Source organism: Ursus americanus, chromosome 6 (genome assembly GCF_024610735.1).
Source record: "Ursus americanus isolate L20-20 chromosome 6, mUrsAme1.1.p, whole genome shotgun sequence".
Taxonomy (NCBI): Eukaryota; Metazoa; Chordata; class Mammalia; order Carnivora; family Ursidae; genus Ursus; species Ursus americanus.
In genome coordinates, this window is record NC_142132.1 from 52,772,139 (window position 1) to 52,788,759 (window position 16,621).

Consider the following 16,621-nt stretch of genomic DNA (forward strand, 5'->3'; position numbering starts at 1 on the left):
AAGGGCACCCCAGCTAGGCTGTTTGCTGGCTGGTAACATCCCAGTGGTTTGAGCTACAATGACTCAGGAGCCCTCATTTCTTTCCCCCTATAGTACAAATGGTGTCAGAACCCTCTCCAAGTGAAATGGAATGTAATCTGTAATTATTCTGTCAAGAGATGGCATTTGTAATGAGACATTCCTGCTGGTGGCCTCCAGAGGTCCCTGTTCTGTAACCACTAAGTACCACTTTAATGAGCTTTTCACTAAAAATTGTCAAGAGCTCTCACTGACATCCTTGGATATTATTTTCATTAATGGTTTATTTAGAGGAAAGGGCCTGTCTTCCCGGGGAGAAAGATGGGCACTTGGAATATCAAGAAGAATCCGCAATAGGCACTCTGCCCTGAGAGAATGGAAGGAACTGGGAAAGAGAAAAAGAGGCTAGTTGTCAGTTGTGATGGAAGTGTTGCTGTGAAATGCAGAAAAAGGAATGGCTGATAACAAATTGTTCCTGTTTATCTAATACAGGTTTTAATCCATTTCTCAGAACGTATTCCTGTGACTGCAAAGGGGTAATTCTGTCACAGTTTGAGAGCATCCAGTTTCTTCTGATCTGATTCTGTTTGCACTGAGCAGACTTCTGAGGTGAAGTGAATTTCCTTAGTAGATTTTCCAGCTGAGAAGTATAATAACCAGCTGTTATCATTTTGGTTCTCTTAACAGTTACTATTCTTGTTGTAAATTGGCCTGCTGATTTCTTTGCCTTCCCTGGGCAGTTCAGTTGGCAGGAATCAATTCTTCCTGGGCCAGCAGAGAAAATCAAGTGTCTAGACCTACGAGGCAAAGTTTTTAAACCCTACAACTTCTGCAGTTGTGCCGACCCTCCAACTCCCCTGTCAGCAGTTAACCACATCTCATGAACAGCCACTGAAATAGTATCTTCTGCTTAAGTCTTCAAATTCCAAGGGACGTTGATTCCTCCTTCACCCTACCTCACGTCCTGGGTGCGGGAGGAGGAAACTGGCTCTTCCTGCCCTCCTGGGCAGCCGTCCCCCTCAAGCCAGAGGCTGTGAACACCAGGACATAGCCTCGCTTGTGGCCAATACAACTTTCCTCTACCCTTCCTCACACAGATCCTCAGCTATCTCTATGTATCTCCACCCTCAGAGTCTAGAAAACACCAAACTGTTCTTGGCACTACTAAGCCACCTCAGCAGTTTCCTCATAGGAATATGAAGGAAGTAAATTTAAAGAGATCAAGTGACTTCATGAGGGTCACGCAGTTTCTCTCCTGCATCCCCTTGCACCTCGGCCTTGCTCTGGCATTTGTATCTGCTGACGTTGGGGGCGCTGTGGTGAATACATGGAGGTGACAGAGGCCAAGTGGAAGGTCGAATGTGGAAGAAAATGACAGGAAAGAACTGAAATTATAGGAATGAAATCAGCAGAGAAGGCACACTGACTCTAATTCAAGTTCACACTGCTTCTGGATGAATCTGATCTGATATTTAGAGAGAACATTTCATTGCTAGGTGATTGATAAGTAAAAATCAATCCTTTTCTTTCCTCCAAGGTTCACCTCACTTAAGAGTGTGTCTGTAAGCAATAACATAATTTATACATGCCCCTAGATCAAGTTTGAGGACGGATGGGAGAAAAGGCATTGGAAATGGCCTAGCCCTTCCTGGCTTGTTTTTCATGAGAACCCAATTTTCACACGATTGCCAGTGTTTAACAGTAAATGTCAGATAAAGAGAAAATGGTAAGAGAGAAGAGATTTTCTGTGGAGGTCTGGAAGAAGGAAAATAAAAAAGGCTGCAGACACTGAACTAGTGAAACGGGGGCCACTGTTACCCCAGGGAGCACAGTTGGAAGAGACGAAGTGGCGGGTGGAAAGCCGGTCAGGAGGAGGGGCAAGGAGCTCCTCGATGCAGGTGCTTAGCTGGCACTCAGCAACGGAAGGGCACCTCCCTGGTGTCCTGACACATGCCTCCTCATCCCCCACCTCCCATTCTTTGTCTGCCTGCTTATTTCCTTGACTTTTTATTATCATATTCTCTCCCACAGGAGAGAATGCCAAGATGGAGACTATTGTCATATCAGGCGTTCTTAGTTTTTTTTTTTTTTTCAAGGCACTCTTCTGGTGATAATTTATTAGGAAAGCCACCGCCAATGCTGCTCTAGACCGTTAGATTCCCGTCCTTAAATATTATGTGAATTTTCATGTTTTAAATTTTTACTGTGGTAAAGGGTACCTGGGTGGCTCGGTAGGTTAAGCCTCTGACTCTTGGTTTCAGCTTGGGTCATGATCTCAAGGTGGTGGGATAGAGCCCCATGTTGGGCTCCCGGGCTCCGTGCTTGGCGGGAGTTGGCTGGAAATTCTCTCTCCCTTTCCATCTCTCTCTGCCCCTCCTCTCTATCTCTCCTCTCTCTCTCTCTCTCTCTCTCTCTCTCACACACACACACACACTGTCTCTCTCTTTCTCTAAAATAAATGGATGAATAAAAAGGTTTTTTTAAATTTTTACTGTGGTAAAATATATATTAACATAAAGATGCCAATTAAACCCTTTTTAAGTGTACAGTCATCAGCATTAATTACATTTACTCTCTTGTACAACCATCACCACTACTTCCAAAATGTTTCCATTACCCCAAACAGAAAATCTGTATCCACTGACCACTAACTTCCCATTCCGCATACCCCCGCCCCTGGTAACCGCCCATCTACTTTCTGTCTCTGTGAACGTAGTATCAGGCATTCTTACTTAACTGTATGTACCGCCTAAAATGTAGCAGCAGTAGAAAAGAATGGAACCTGGTGTGAAAAGGAAAAGGGTGTTGTGGGTTAAAAACCAAATTCTCATTTTCTTAAATATAGTTGGAAACTTTTCTATTATGACTGAGTAGTTTTATCCCACCCGTTCAGAGAAAGCAAACTGCAAGTCCCTCTGCCGGTCTAAGTCAGCATCTATCTTTCCTCTTTCAGTGACCATGCAGCAGGTGGCCAGGACCGTGGCCAAAGTGGAACTCTCGGACCACGTGTGTGATGTGGTGTTTGCGCTCTTCGACTGCGATGGTGAGTGGGACCCTGCGGAGTCCAGCGGGAAAACTGAACCTGACTGTCCTTGAGGTAGACACTGTTGATACTGGAGGCTTGCAGACCCCAGTGCACCAGCCTGGACCTCTTCAACGTATCTCTTTCCCACAGGAGTAGCTCAGCCCTCAGCACCGTGACATTGAGAACTAGAACCCCCAGTCCTGGTTTGTTTTTTCCATTTCTTCTTGTGATTCTAATTTGCCGGTAGGCCTAAATGAATGTATGACCATAGGATCTTAAAAAAGGAAACAATTCCACTCTAGTAGTGTTTTTAAAAGGTAAATAAACTCAAATATAAAAGCTCAAAAAAAAAAAAAGGAAACACAAATATTAGAGCCAACTTGCTGCTTCATAGGCTAGGAGCACGTGATTATCTGACTGTGTCTAGAAAGACCGTGGATCTCTCCACCTCCCAAAGCACACAGCAGTCATTCCCCTCCCATTTCTGCCTTCCAGCTCGCAGTGGTCTGTTGTGTCTGTGACCACTCTAGCCCACATGAGCGGTCCTGGTGCCACTGTGGCAGCATTTCTCAGTGCTTACTGAGAGCCACACATTGTGCTAAGCTGCTCAGGTAACCCTCTGACATAGCAACTGTTTTCCACCACATTCTCCAGATAAGGACACTGAGACTCGGGTGAAGTCATTTTCCCGGGAGCACACAGGCAGTGGTAGGTAGCATAGCTAGGGTTTGAATCCAAGCTGGCCGCCACCCTCTATCCTGTGTGCCCGCCCCTGCTTGTTTCCCAGCCAGGATTCATTGCTCATCTTCCTCTAGAAAGCCAGGCTAATGGAATCCAGGAACCAGGTCAAAAATTCCTGTGTCGGTGAAACCTTCGTTCTGGTCCCAGCATAATAATGAATCACTCTGGCTTCTTCAGTCCTTAACTTGTTTCCATTTGTCTTCATTACTACGTGTTAACTCTCTCTCTCTACGTAACCTAACTTCCCTACTAAATCGTGAGCTTTTTTTTGGGGGGGGGGTTACTTTAATTCCAGAGAGTTAACAGTGTTATGTTAATTTCAGGTGTACCATACAGAGATTCAACAACTCCATACATCACCTGGTGCCCATCATGACAACGGCCCTCCTTAATCCCCATCACCTATTTCCCCCATCCCGCCACCCACCTCCCCTCTGGTAGCCATCAGTTTGTTCTCTATAGTTAAGAGTCTGTTTCTTGCTTTATCTCTCTTTTTTTTTTTTTTCGTTTTGCTTGTTTTGTTTCTTAAATTCCACATGAGTGAAATCATACAGTGTTTGTCTTTCTCTGACTGATTTTGCTTAGCATATACACTCTAGCTCCATCCACGTCATTACAGATGGCAAGATTTCATTCTTTTTACGGCTGAGTAAGATACCAGTGTATGTGTGTGTGTGTGTGTGTGTGTGTGTGTGTGTGTGTGTGTGTGTGTGTACACACACATACGTACACACCACATCTTTATCCATTCAGCAGTTGATGGACACTTGGGCTGCTTCCATATCTTGGCTATTATAAATAATGCTTCTATAAATTGTTAGGGGTTTTTTTTTTGAAGATTTTATTTATTTATTGGACAGAGACACAGCAAGAGAGGGAACACCAGCGGGGGGAGCAGGAGAGGGGGATGCAGGCTTCCCGCTAAGCACTGATGCGGGGCTTGATCCCAGGACCCTGGGATCATGACCTGAGCCAAAGGCAGACGCTTAAATGAGCCACCCAGGCATCCCTAAATTGTTAGCTTTTTAAGGGTAGTTGCAAGTCCTTTGTTCACCTGTGGACCCCTCCATAGGACCTCAGGTGGTACTTTGCACATAACAGGTGTTCATTACCTTAAGTTACTGAAGTTCTAGTTGAACTTGAGTTATTTAAACCTCCTGCCTGCACCCACAATCAAGGTCTGAGTGAAAGAAAACTCCAGGGTTAGGACAAGAAGATGGCCTCACCCTCAGGTAGGGGTGGGTTATTCTCTAGGGAATTCTTTAGTGCTGCCCATCCACTAGTTTCATGTGGCCATTAAATTTAAATTAGTTAAAATTAAAAAGAATTTTAAAACTCAGTTCCTTGGTCTCTGTGGCCACATTTCAAGTACTCAGGAGCTGCATGTGACCAGTGGCTACTGTATTAAATAGCACAGATAAAAAAAATTTCCCTTATCAAAGACAGTTCTAATCAACAAGACTGTTCTAGAGAGGTTAACTTTCCTCAGATATTGTTTTTACTCTAATCACTTCTGGGTGGTTTGAGTTTTTTCCAAAAAACATTTAATTTTATAATTTTTGATGCCAGAGAGCTGGTCTGCAAAGTAAATAAATAAAGGCAAGCAGCCTCACAGTTCCCCTCTTCTCCTAGGAAGGCCTGAGAAATGAAATCTGATTTTCCAGCCTTTTAGAAGGAGGTTCTGTCAATATCTACTTGAATCACCTTTTAAAAAATCATTTAACATCTCTGGGGCTTATTTTCTTAATCTACAGAGAAAGGGAGTACATATTAAATAAAAGCCATTGTTATTTCTACCAGCCCTAGATCTCAGATCAAAATGCCAAAGGACATTCACTTTTCAGAATTGTTCACCTCAGAAGTTAGAGTTGCACTCACAGATCACACATGCACACAGATGACATTCAGTCATATACCTGCTTCATAAGTAACAGAAGCCATTCACATTGATCAGCTCTGGCCTTAGGGAAGCAGGAAGCAAATCCCATGGCAGTCTAAATAAGACCTCAGATTTTTTCATCTTAAGCCTCTCTTTATAAAAATATTAAGAATCTCATTTAGACCTTTTTTATTCTTTTAATTATATTATTTTTTAAAATATTTTTATTTGAGAGAGAGTGTGTGCACGAGTTGGGGGAGTGGCAGAGAAGCAGACCCCCTGCTGAGCGGGGAGCCCTACCAGGATTCAATCACAGGACCCTGGGATCATGACCTGAGCTGAAGGCAGATGCTTAGCCAACTGAGCCACCCAGGTGCCCTTTTAATTACATTCTTAGTAAGCCATATTAATACTTTTCAGCCATCCAAGCCACTTTTAACTCTTTATATTGACATATATATCCAGAAAAGTGCAAATATCATAAGTATACAGCTTACTGGATTTTTAAAAACTGGACACATCTGTGTAACCAGCATTATCCAGAAACATCACATTAGCAGGACCACAGAGCCCCCTGGTGCTGTCTTCCAGCCACTTCCTCTCACAAGGGCAGTCCCTCTCCTAACTGAATACCACAGACTAGGTCTCCCTGGGTTTGCTTGTTTGTTTGATCTTGCTGTGAGGTATCTCTGAGGCTGTCCATGCTCCCTTCAGACAGAAAACATGGGCCAGTTTAGGTTTTCAGGTACTCTCTACAAAAGTAAACCCTGTGTTCCTTCTTTCCACTCTCTTTCCAGACCCATCGTTAGTAAAAGCCTGTTTATGGTTTCCTATTGTCTTATCACCACCAGTAGTGGCTGTCCTTCTTTTAATTAGCAGTCATTTACTTTGGGCATGTAGTCAAAGGGTAACTGCCCTCGACTGTTGAAGTGGTTACTGTTCTGTGTGGCTTGAGAGGTTGACCTTTGGTTTAACCAGACGCTCTCCAAGTTCCTCTCCAGACCTGAAAGTCTGTCACTGAAGAGGGTAAAATGGGAGGCCATGAGAAAATGGGCTTAACCCAAGGCCAGATTTTGGTTTTGGTTTTCACCATGAACTGCCCCCTCCCCCTCTCACCTGGACTATTGCAACGGTCTTCCTGACTGACTCCCTACTGCTATTCTCCAGTCCCATCCCCATAGATCCAGCCAGAGGAATCCATCCAAAATGGAAATCTAACTCCATCTCACTTACTTACTTCCAGTCCTTTCCTGGTGCTCCACTGCCTAGAAGATAAAGCGCAAACCCTTTAATGAAAATACAAGACCCTTGGGGACCTGTCTCCTCCCCACCTCTTCACAGCCCTGTGTGCAGCACTTCCTAACTACTCAGCAGCCATGTTGCTCCCTGCCTGTGCCTTTGCTTATGCCACTGCCACTACCTAGAATGCCTCCCTCGTCTCCCTTCCCTTCACTTGGCCAATTTCTGCTCGCCCTCTGGGATTGAGCTTAGGAGTCACCTCCAGGGAGCCTTTATGCTCTGTAAAGCCCCAGCCAGGGTTAGAGCTCTTCCTCCATGCCCACATAGCTGCTCTGTTTACCCCACGGTGGCATTTACCACACTGATGAAATAATGTATTTATCTCTCCCACAACCTGGGAGTATCTCAAGGGACAAAGTTCTGTTTACCTCTTTATTTTCAACTCCTAGTATAGGACCTGACCTACAATATATTCTTATTCAACTTTTGTCACACTACGCTAAACTGTCACTGAGTTGTAATCGGAAACATCAAGGAAGGAACAAAACATTTGAATTTGGCTGTGAGAGTGCACTGGGCTTCGGAACCCACATTGTATGAACGATGGAATTTTCTCAGTGTCTTTGTTCCAAGGCCTCCACTTATCCCTTTTGTGTTTGACTCTTCCTCTAGGCAATGGGGAGCTGAGCAATAAGGAATTTGTTTCCATCATGAAGCAGCGGCTGATGAGAGGCCTCGAGAAGCCCAAAGACATGGGCTTCACCCGCCTCATGCAGGCCATGTGGAAATGTGCACAGGAAACTGCCTGGGACTTTGCTTTGCCTAAATAGTAATCCAAGACAGCAAGAGGGAGGTCCCTCCTCCACCCAAAGCACCCTCACCCTTGAGCAGAGCCTTGGCACAACCCTTCTGGCTGTGCTTCTGGAAGTAGTGCTCCCTTCCTCTTGGGAAAGATCTCAGGATTCAACCAGTTTCCCCTCTCCACCCTTCCCCCAGCTCAGCATTTTTGCTAGGCTCTGCTTCTGCCCAGTGCTCATCCCCATAGGTTCTCAAAAACATGAACAAGTCCTAAAAGACTTCTGGCACCTTCATCAGCACTATGCATTCAAACACCCTATGGATAAATAATGCAGGGAACCATCCATATACCTGCCAACCCTGGGAACCACCCAGTTCTCGAGTCATTTTTGCTGTGGATTTACATTAAGAACATTCCTTGCTTTTCTTCCTGCTCGTGTTTTTAAGCCACAAGTTGGGAAGACGTCTGAAAGGCACGTCTGTGATGAATGGTCATGAGGAAGAGCTGGACAGCCTGAGCTGGCGGGAAGCCTGGGCCAGAGAAAGGATCCATGTCAGTCCCCAGGCGGCTCTGAGGCCTGCTCCGGGAAGGTGATATGCACAGCAGGAGTGGAGCAAGATTTGGAATATCAAGCAGCTGCTTCACAGCTCTCAGGCTCCCTAAGAGGACTCTGCCACAACTCGGTGTCTAATGAGCAGCGGTGATTGAGTCCGTGTTCCCTGCAAGTGCCACTTCCTTCCAGGAGTGCGTCTCTGAAGCTGAGGCCTGGCTCCCAGCCTGTCTGCCCTCTGTCTTAAACACTTGTAAAATATCACTTTAATTATAACAGTTTGCAATAAACTGCCCCCCCCCCCCGCCAAAGGCTCTTGTGTCTTTTATTTTAGAATCCTCTGGGGTATTTTTTGTTTCATTTCTCCACTGGGTTTGAGATCCTGCTAGCAGCAGACCTGTTTTCTTTCTACCACAGTCTGGTTCTTCCTGTTGAAAGGCAACTTTAGACACAAAAGTGAGGGCATTGGGAGGTTAATGGTGGCATTGTCCCCACACAGTTTGGATGGCATTTCATCTTCGGCCAGGTACATAGTCCTTGATAACTCAGACCCCACCATTAGGAACTAAGATGGGGTCGGAGAGTATATGAGAAATCAGCTGGTGTGGCGGACCTCAATTTAAGACCACAGCACCCAGTGTTTTACAAGGACTCGACTCTCACTCAGTGTGGCCTTGAACAAGCCATCTGTTTCCTTAACTGTAAAAAGTCAGGGTTAAACTTAATGGACTCTCAGGTTTCTTCCAGGTCCAAAAGCCTCCTTCAGTTCTCCAGAATTCCTGCAGCCTCTGGAACCCCCAGGTAATGCTCCCTGGCATGAGAGTGTCTTGAGTTCAATGTAGTAGAACCGCCACACCAAACCCCAGTGCTTCTGCGAGGCCTGGAAGTTGGGAGGGGCTGTTTATCTGCCAAATAAGAGCAGAGGCCTGGGTCTCTGCACCTGTGACAGTACCAACCCCAGCATTTTTTCCAGAGCAATTTAACAGCCTCATTTCCAACATCCTTTCTGGGAGCAGATTAGATTATCTCTCAATCTACCTCACCTACCTTCCACGCTTTCCTTTCCTGGGATATGAATTCCTGGCTTCCAGGTGTAACGTTTGTCTTGCTCATTGCTCTGGGGCTAAGGCATCAGCAAAATGTGAACTTTTCTTAAATTTGTCCCAGAATCCCCAAATCACTCTTTTCTGCAATCCTCGTTTCTCCAGCCTGAAAGAGAAGTCCCATTCACAGCCTTCATGGGGCATTCCTTCCCCTGCAAGAAGAGATCTGCTGGTTGGCCTGGGTTCACTGAAGCTGAAACCCAGAGCACAGCAGGAGAAGGTAAAGATCTTACCTACATCTTGAAACCCACTGTCAAGGGCCCTCACCTATCACGGGTACATGGAACGCCAGCTGAGCTCCTTTAGCCACTAGGAGTGCCGGAGGAAGCATAGGGGGGCCCAGTGCTCAAGAAGACAGGATGGCCACACTTTGGCACAATAGGGTTAAATGTGCAGGGGAGAGGTACAAGCTAAGTCACTCAGAAGAGGCCAGGGTCCCCCAGGGAGGTCCTTGAGCAGGGTGGCATGTGAGCTGGCCAAGAGGATTTCACCAGGCAGCATTTGGCATAGGCTGGGAGCACTGGGGAATACAAAAGGCTGATATGTGCTTCTCTTTTTATTCAAATTGTCTCTTCTACCTAGATAGAATAATCTTCCCCTCTTCCGGCAAGCCTCCACTCAAGCTGTCCCCTCCTTAAGAAGCCCACCTGGAACATCTTCCTGACAAGACTAGTAGCCCCTCCTCTGCCTCCCAAGGATCACGTGCCTGCCCCTAACAACACTACTGTAATCGACGTAATGTTCGTGAGATCATCACCCCCAAAGTTCAGACCCAGAGCAGTGACATGGTCAAAGAAACAGCTAATTTTAAAATAACTTTTTTTTTTAAGATTTTATTTATTTATTTGAAGGAGAGAGACAGCCAGCGAGAGAGAGAACACAAGCAGGGGGAGTGGGAGAGGAAGAAGCAGGCTCCCAGCAGAGGAGCCCGATAAGGGGCTCGATCCCAGGACCCTGGGATCACTCCCTGAGCTGAAGGCAGACAGTTAACGACTGAGCTACCCAGGCGCCCCTAAAATAACTCTTGGACAATATAAAAGTGATACTAGCAATGCCTCAATAAATTGCTCCCACATACCCACAGCCATTCTCTGTTTGTCGCTGTTCTTTATTTCTTTAAAAAACAAAGAATTCTCCAGTTCTAGCCCTTAGGCTTCAGGGAGGGAAAGAAATTCAGAGGGGACCCAGGCTGCTGGGCTTCCTTGTGACCCGGGCTCAGCATCATCCACAAGCACAAGCAGAGAGAATATGGAGAGAGAGTTACTAAGGAAAATGGGTTTGAGGACAGGCATGCTCTTCAAAAATCATCGTATTAATAGCTTTTAGTGCCCCCACCTAATTTTAGCTCTGGTTGAATCATATGCACTTGAACTGGAGTCTAAGAAAGAAGAAGTCCAGGCCACAGCTGCCACCAGACAGGAAAAAAGGGAGAGCAGGATAGGAGCCTGGAGCCAGGTCCCCCAACTGGAGCATCTTCTCCAAGCCTTAGCACAGCCCAAGCCAGGTTACATGCCCCCAAGAGGCTTAGAAAAGGAAGGAGGGGCGGCAGGCCCGGGTTCAGCTTTCAGGCTTCAAGTGCCACCTGCTGGCAAGAAGGCTCAGTGCAGGGAACCCGGTCAGTAAGGGGAGGCCGCAAGAATCTAGCCCAGCCCCAGCCCGGCTCCCAAGACTAGGCCTCCCAGGGACCTGGGCGGTATGGTATGGGGCGGGATGGACAGCCAGAGATGGACCGTAACCATGAAGAGAGACAGTATGGATACGATTATAACTGAGAAGAGGAAAGGAGCAATGCTTGTGGATTGTTCCCTGTGGCTCCAGAATGGGAATTTTTACCAGCAAATGAGAGGGTGTGAGTTGCTCTCTTCATTCCACAACTCTTTACTGCTCACCTGCTACGTCCAGGCACTGAGCAAGGTCTTCAAGGAGCTTGTGTTCTAGAGAAAGGAAACAATAAGGTGAAGTACACGCTGGTATGAGAGCATATAGAAAAGCAGAAGCGCCGCTCAGTCCAAGGCAGGCTTATGGAGGAAATGATTTATTTTTAAGTTAGAAAAAAAAAAAAAACACTAAGGTCTGCAAGTTGAGGAGGAGCTAAAAACAGGGGAGGGGTCCAAGCAGAAGCTGCCATGCTTGCAAAGGTCCAAAGGCCAAAAAGCATGTTTCTGGGAACTGAAGTTCTAAGGAGTATCCAGGACAGACTGGGGAGTGATTTTGTGACCTAAGAATTAATATGGCAATCTTCACATACAAAAAAAGATTAAAAATGTATTTGAGGATTTTAGAACACACATAGGTTATAGAAAAAAATCATGATGGAAATTTTATTTTTTTTTAAATTTATTTGAGAGAGACCAAGCAAGAGCAGGGAGAGGGGCAGAAGAAGAGGGAGAGGCAGACTCCCTGCTGAGCAGGGAGCCCCACTTGGGGCTTGATCCTGGAACTCTGGGATCATGACCTGAGCAGAAGGCAGATGCCCAACTGACTGAGCCACCCAGGCGCCCCATGATGGAAATTTTAAAATGCTTAGAACTGAATATGATAATGAAAATACTAAATATTAAGACTTGTGGGACACAGCTAAAGGGAAACTCAAAACTTCTTAACCTCTTAACTTAATGGGCTGACAATAAGCTAAACATCTGCCTCAAAAAGTTGGAAAAAAGGGTGCCTGGGTGGCTCAGTTGATTAAGTGTCTGCTTTGGGCTCAGGTCATGATCCCAGGCTCCTGGGATGGAGCCCTCATCGGGCTCCCTGCAGGGAGCCTGCTTCTGCCTCTCCCTCTGTGGCTCCCCCTACTTGTTCTCTCTCTGTCAAAAAAATAAAATCTTTTAATAAATAAATAAAAATACATTTTAAAAGTTCAAAAGTTTAAAAAAAAAAGTTGGAAAAAAGAAAGATCATAACCCCCCCAAAAAAATAGAGCAAAAATAAATATTAGAGAATTTAAAATTTATATAACTAGGTACTACAGAAGTTTAAAAATAATATTGGGAACAACTTTATGCCAATAAATTTGAAATGGATAGTTTCCTAGAAAATATAACACAAGAAATCTGAATAGACTATAATAAAGTGAATCAGTAGTTTCAAATCTACTTATAACAAAAAATACCAAACCCAGATGGCTTTATGAGAGGAAAAAAATAGAACCAGATCCTTTAGGACCCTGTAAGCCCCAATAAGGAGTTGCAACTTTATCTTAATTATAATTAGGAGCCACTGAAAGATTTTTAAGCCGGAAGATGATGTAACGAGCTTTGCATTTTGGAATGATGACTTTGCCTGCAATGCCACAGATGGACTGGAGTGGGATCCAGGTTGGAGACTGCTATAATAATCCAGTTAGCAGATGCTGGGAGCCTGGATTAGGGCAATGGCTGCAGAGTTGGAGTTGCTAACAGAATTGGGAGATGTCTATGTCAGGCCTGAGGGGTGAGGGTGGGGTCATGTAAATTGGAGGATGATGAGGGAGAGGGAATAATTAAGGATGACACCCAGATTTCTGTTTAGGTAATGGAGTGTATGGTAGTGTTCCCCAGTGGAATTGGGAAACAGAACCAGGTGAGGCTGGAGGAAGATGAGGCTTCTTTGACATGCTCAGGTGCCTAAGACATCCTGGTAGAAATATTTGATGGGTGGTCAGACATAAGGATCTAGACCCAGGGGTGCCTGGGTGGCTCAGTCAATTAAGTGTCTGACTCTTGGTTTCGGCTCAGCTTATGATCTCGGGGTCGTGAGATCAAGCCCTGCATCGGGTCCGTGCTCAGCCACGGGTCTACTTGGAAGATTCTCTCCCTCTGCCCCTCCCCCCACTCATGTGCTTCCTCGCTCTTACTTGCTCTTGATCTCTCTCAAATAAATAGTTAAAATAAAAAGAATATATGAAACATTAACATTAAAAAAAACAATCTGGACTCAGGAAAGGGATGTAGGGTGGAGATATGGTATAGGAATCTCCTAAAAACCTGGGTTCTCCCAGGTTCAAGGCCAACTAATTACAAACACATAAAGTCTGAATTGGCTTCCCAATTGTAAAATATTAACACCAGCTCCGTCTCTTCCCCAAGGGAAATTAGGAGTGAAGACCACTGAAGTGAAAGGACTTTGAGTCAAAGAACTGTGCTTGGTGGGTTAGGTATGAGGAGACAGGTTTGGTAGAAAGGGCTGCACGTGCCCTGTGCCATCCTTCCAGCCTCCAGCCCTGCCTAGGTGTCAAGACCTCTTTTTTCTCTAGGGAGAAGTGAGAGGGCAAAGCACTACAGTGGAGATCCAAAGATGCGATGGGGAAATACTGAACGCTCATTCGACAAACAATTTGTTGAAACTCAAACTGAATATTCATCACCTGTCAGTCATTCACACACAGGTGAATTTTCACCATCTTTAGTGTGAGGTTTAGGTTTTCTTCTTTCTTTTTCCATAGGTGAACATTCACATGGTTCCAGAATCAACCCTAACATTAAAAGGCATACAGGGGCGCCTGGGTGGCTCAGTTGAGCGTCCCACTTTTGGTTTCGGCTTGGGTCATGGTCTCAGGGTCATGGGATCAGGCCATGCATCAGGCTCCAAGCTCAGCACAGAGTCTCCTCATCCCTCTCCCTCTGTTCTTCCGCCCTCCTCTCTCTCTTTAATAAATACATACATACATACATACATACATACATACATGCATACATACATACATAAAATCTTTTTAAAAAGGCATATGGTGGAAAGCCTCCCAGCCATTCCCACAGCTGCATAGTAGTCCACCGTATAGCGCACTCTCATCAATAGCAGTAGTTTCTCAGGGAAAGATTTTGGAACCTGGAACTCTCTGAAAAGAAGGGCTTTGTGGGTCACATTTGGAGGCAGCAAGGGACACTGGGGAACCAGGGAGCAAAAGAGCAAAGGACAGGGAGTGGGGGATATGCCACTGATTTGGCAATTACTTTAGGCAGGAATTTATCCCCCTGGCTAGTTCAGGGAAACTCTGAATGAAGTGTTTAGAGAGAGAAAAACCTGTCTCTAGGATTCATTTGCTCTATTCATTTCTTTGAGCCCTGTTAGGTTATCAGGCCCTGTGCTCAGGCCATGGGGAACATGAGGGCAAGATCTCCATCTTGGTTTACCTGGGGACAGGTGTGCCAACCGTGGGGGGCAGTGAAGGTGAGTGTCCATGGAGGGGCCAGGCTCATGGAGGAGGAGGCCCCTTCTCAGCCTCAGATCTTGTCTCTGATGTCTCGGATCCTACACACACAACGAGCAACTCCCTCTTCTGAGCCTCGTCTGGAGCTTACACACAATCCCACTGTTGTACTTGCCACACTGTCCCCTCATTCTTTAATATCAAGTTCCCCTCCTAGACTGTGAGCTCCCCAAGGTCAGGTGCTGTCCTTAGTCGTAGTGCATTCTGAACCCCTCAAGTTCTGCACAGTGCCTGGCTTTCCATATACACATCTGCCTGTTAAATTAATTCTACCTCTTCACAGAGATGGAACTGAAGCTGAGCCTGGGAGAGCAAGTTAGCTTGGCCAGATGGGAAAGATAATTTAGGAGGACAGGCAGATAGATAGGATTGGGGTGAACTCTTAGGAGAGATGGGAAGGAGACGATAGGAAAGTAAAGCCTGTTAAGGTCAGACTGTGAATTCTTGGTGTCCCCAGAGGAGAGAAATATGGAGGCTGGTGGTCATCTAATAGAAGGATGGTGTCAGCTCCAGAAGCAAAATGAGGAGATGCTGAAATTCATTTGGAGACTGATTTCCCCAGTGACTTTTCCTGGGTATCTGTGAAGGCCACTAAGCACTTTTTCCCCACTCTTTTTGAGCCTTATCCTCTGACAAATACCAGGATCCCAGCTAGTCAGGAGAGACATTTCCATTTTTTCCCTCAGATCAGAATCATGACATCTTGATTTCAAGAACTATCAAGGAGAAACTGTAATTTCAAGCTGGCATACGGGTTCCATTTTTAAACAAATCGATAGACCAAGGACCATAATGTTTAACTTGAACTGAGCAGGAATGTGGCTCCTTTCCTGGCCTTTGGACTGAGAAGCACCCATAGAAATTCAAATTGTCTCAAGACAAAAAACAGTATACCCAGTTTGAGATCTATAAGAAAGGTAAGGAGCAATAACATGGAGGCTGGTTAGACCAGCATTTAAGTGCAGTTTATAACCCCTTCTGAAACAACAAAGCCTTTCTGAATTGAAACAATTCTGAGACCCAGCTCAGCTGCAGAGAGGAAGGAAGGAGAAGAATGCAGCAAATACAGCATAAAGAAGTCCCACGACATACGCATGCTCAGCCTGTCCTGCCAGAGCCTTACTGCTCCAGACCCTGCCAACCAGGCCAAATTACTGACTACAGACTCAAAATTTAAATAAGGCTTTGTCATTTATATGTGTTGCCAGAAAGGAGAAGAGGACTGACCAGCCAGTAGCTGGGTATCACAGCCCAATTTCTTAACACAATGAAATTGCAGGCTTCCTTTTACACAAGTGCCCTCTTCACAAAGTGAAGGACCTCTGGACAGCCAGAGAAGAGGGGCCTCGTGATACTCAGGAAATGGAAGAGGAGACTTCATGATACTTAGCAGAAGAGGGGAAGATGGGATGCCTCACATTCCACATGGGCATGGTCGTCCTAGGTCAACACACCTCATGAAGGCTATTTGACAGGTGTCTAAGTATTTATCCATTAACATATGTTAAGGACCTGTCGATCTGTGGAGAAAAGGTTTTCTCCAAGTGTAGGGCTGTCTTACGAAGGAGGGGCTGATTTCTTCGCCAGCAGGCTATTCTCTCAAAGGCCAGCTGGCAGTCATAAGCCTTTGCATTAGGAAGGGAACAGTGGGGATGGAAAGGAAAGCTGGATGTGAAGAGATTTCCACGGAGTGAGCATGTAGAGCCAAGGATGCCCTGCTTCTTATTACACAGAGAAAATAAAACCTATTTGAAAAGAACTTCCTTATGTTTCCACTTCCAAATGTACTGGCTGCCCTGCGTGTGACCTAGCCACACTGCCTTCCCTCCTGAAAGTCAGTGAGTCGTCTATACAGCTATCTAAGGCCATCCCCCCACTTGTGCCCCAGATGCCCCCACCTCCCCCCATCTACTCCTATAATTGTCTCCCCTCCTGCATTACCAACATTTCTTGCCCAATTAAATGATTCCTATCACAGAATTTAAAAAAAAAAAAAACTTCTCCACATTCCTCTCCACCACCAATCCATTTCTTCCTCACCCTCGCTCTCGTGAATTCATTCCTATCAGGTTTTCGCCT

The 16,621-nt window shown here is 45.6% G+C and overlaps 1 protein-coding gene across 4 annotated transcripts in view; it reads left to right on the forward strand.

Annotated features, from left to right (window-relative positions):
* Positions 1–8,555, forward strand: part of MICU1 (mitochondrial calcium uptake 1) — a 233,748-nt gene extending 225,193 nt beyond the window's left edge. For all 4 annotated transcript variants that reach the window (XM_045783578.2, XM_045783582.2, XM_045783581.2 and 1 more), the window contains 2 exons: positions 2,972–3,061; positions 7,575–8,555. In XM_045783578.2, the coding sequence (XP_045639534.2) occupies positions 2,972–3,061; positions 7,575–7,732 (248 nt within the window). In that variant the 3' untranslated portion in view covers positions 7,733–8,555. The remainder of the gene's footprint in view (positions 1–2,971; positions 3,062–7,574) is intronic.
* Positions 8,556–16,621: the final 8,066 nt, after the last annotated feature.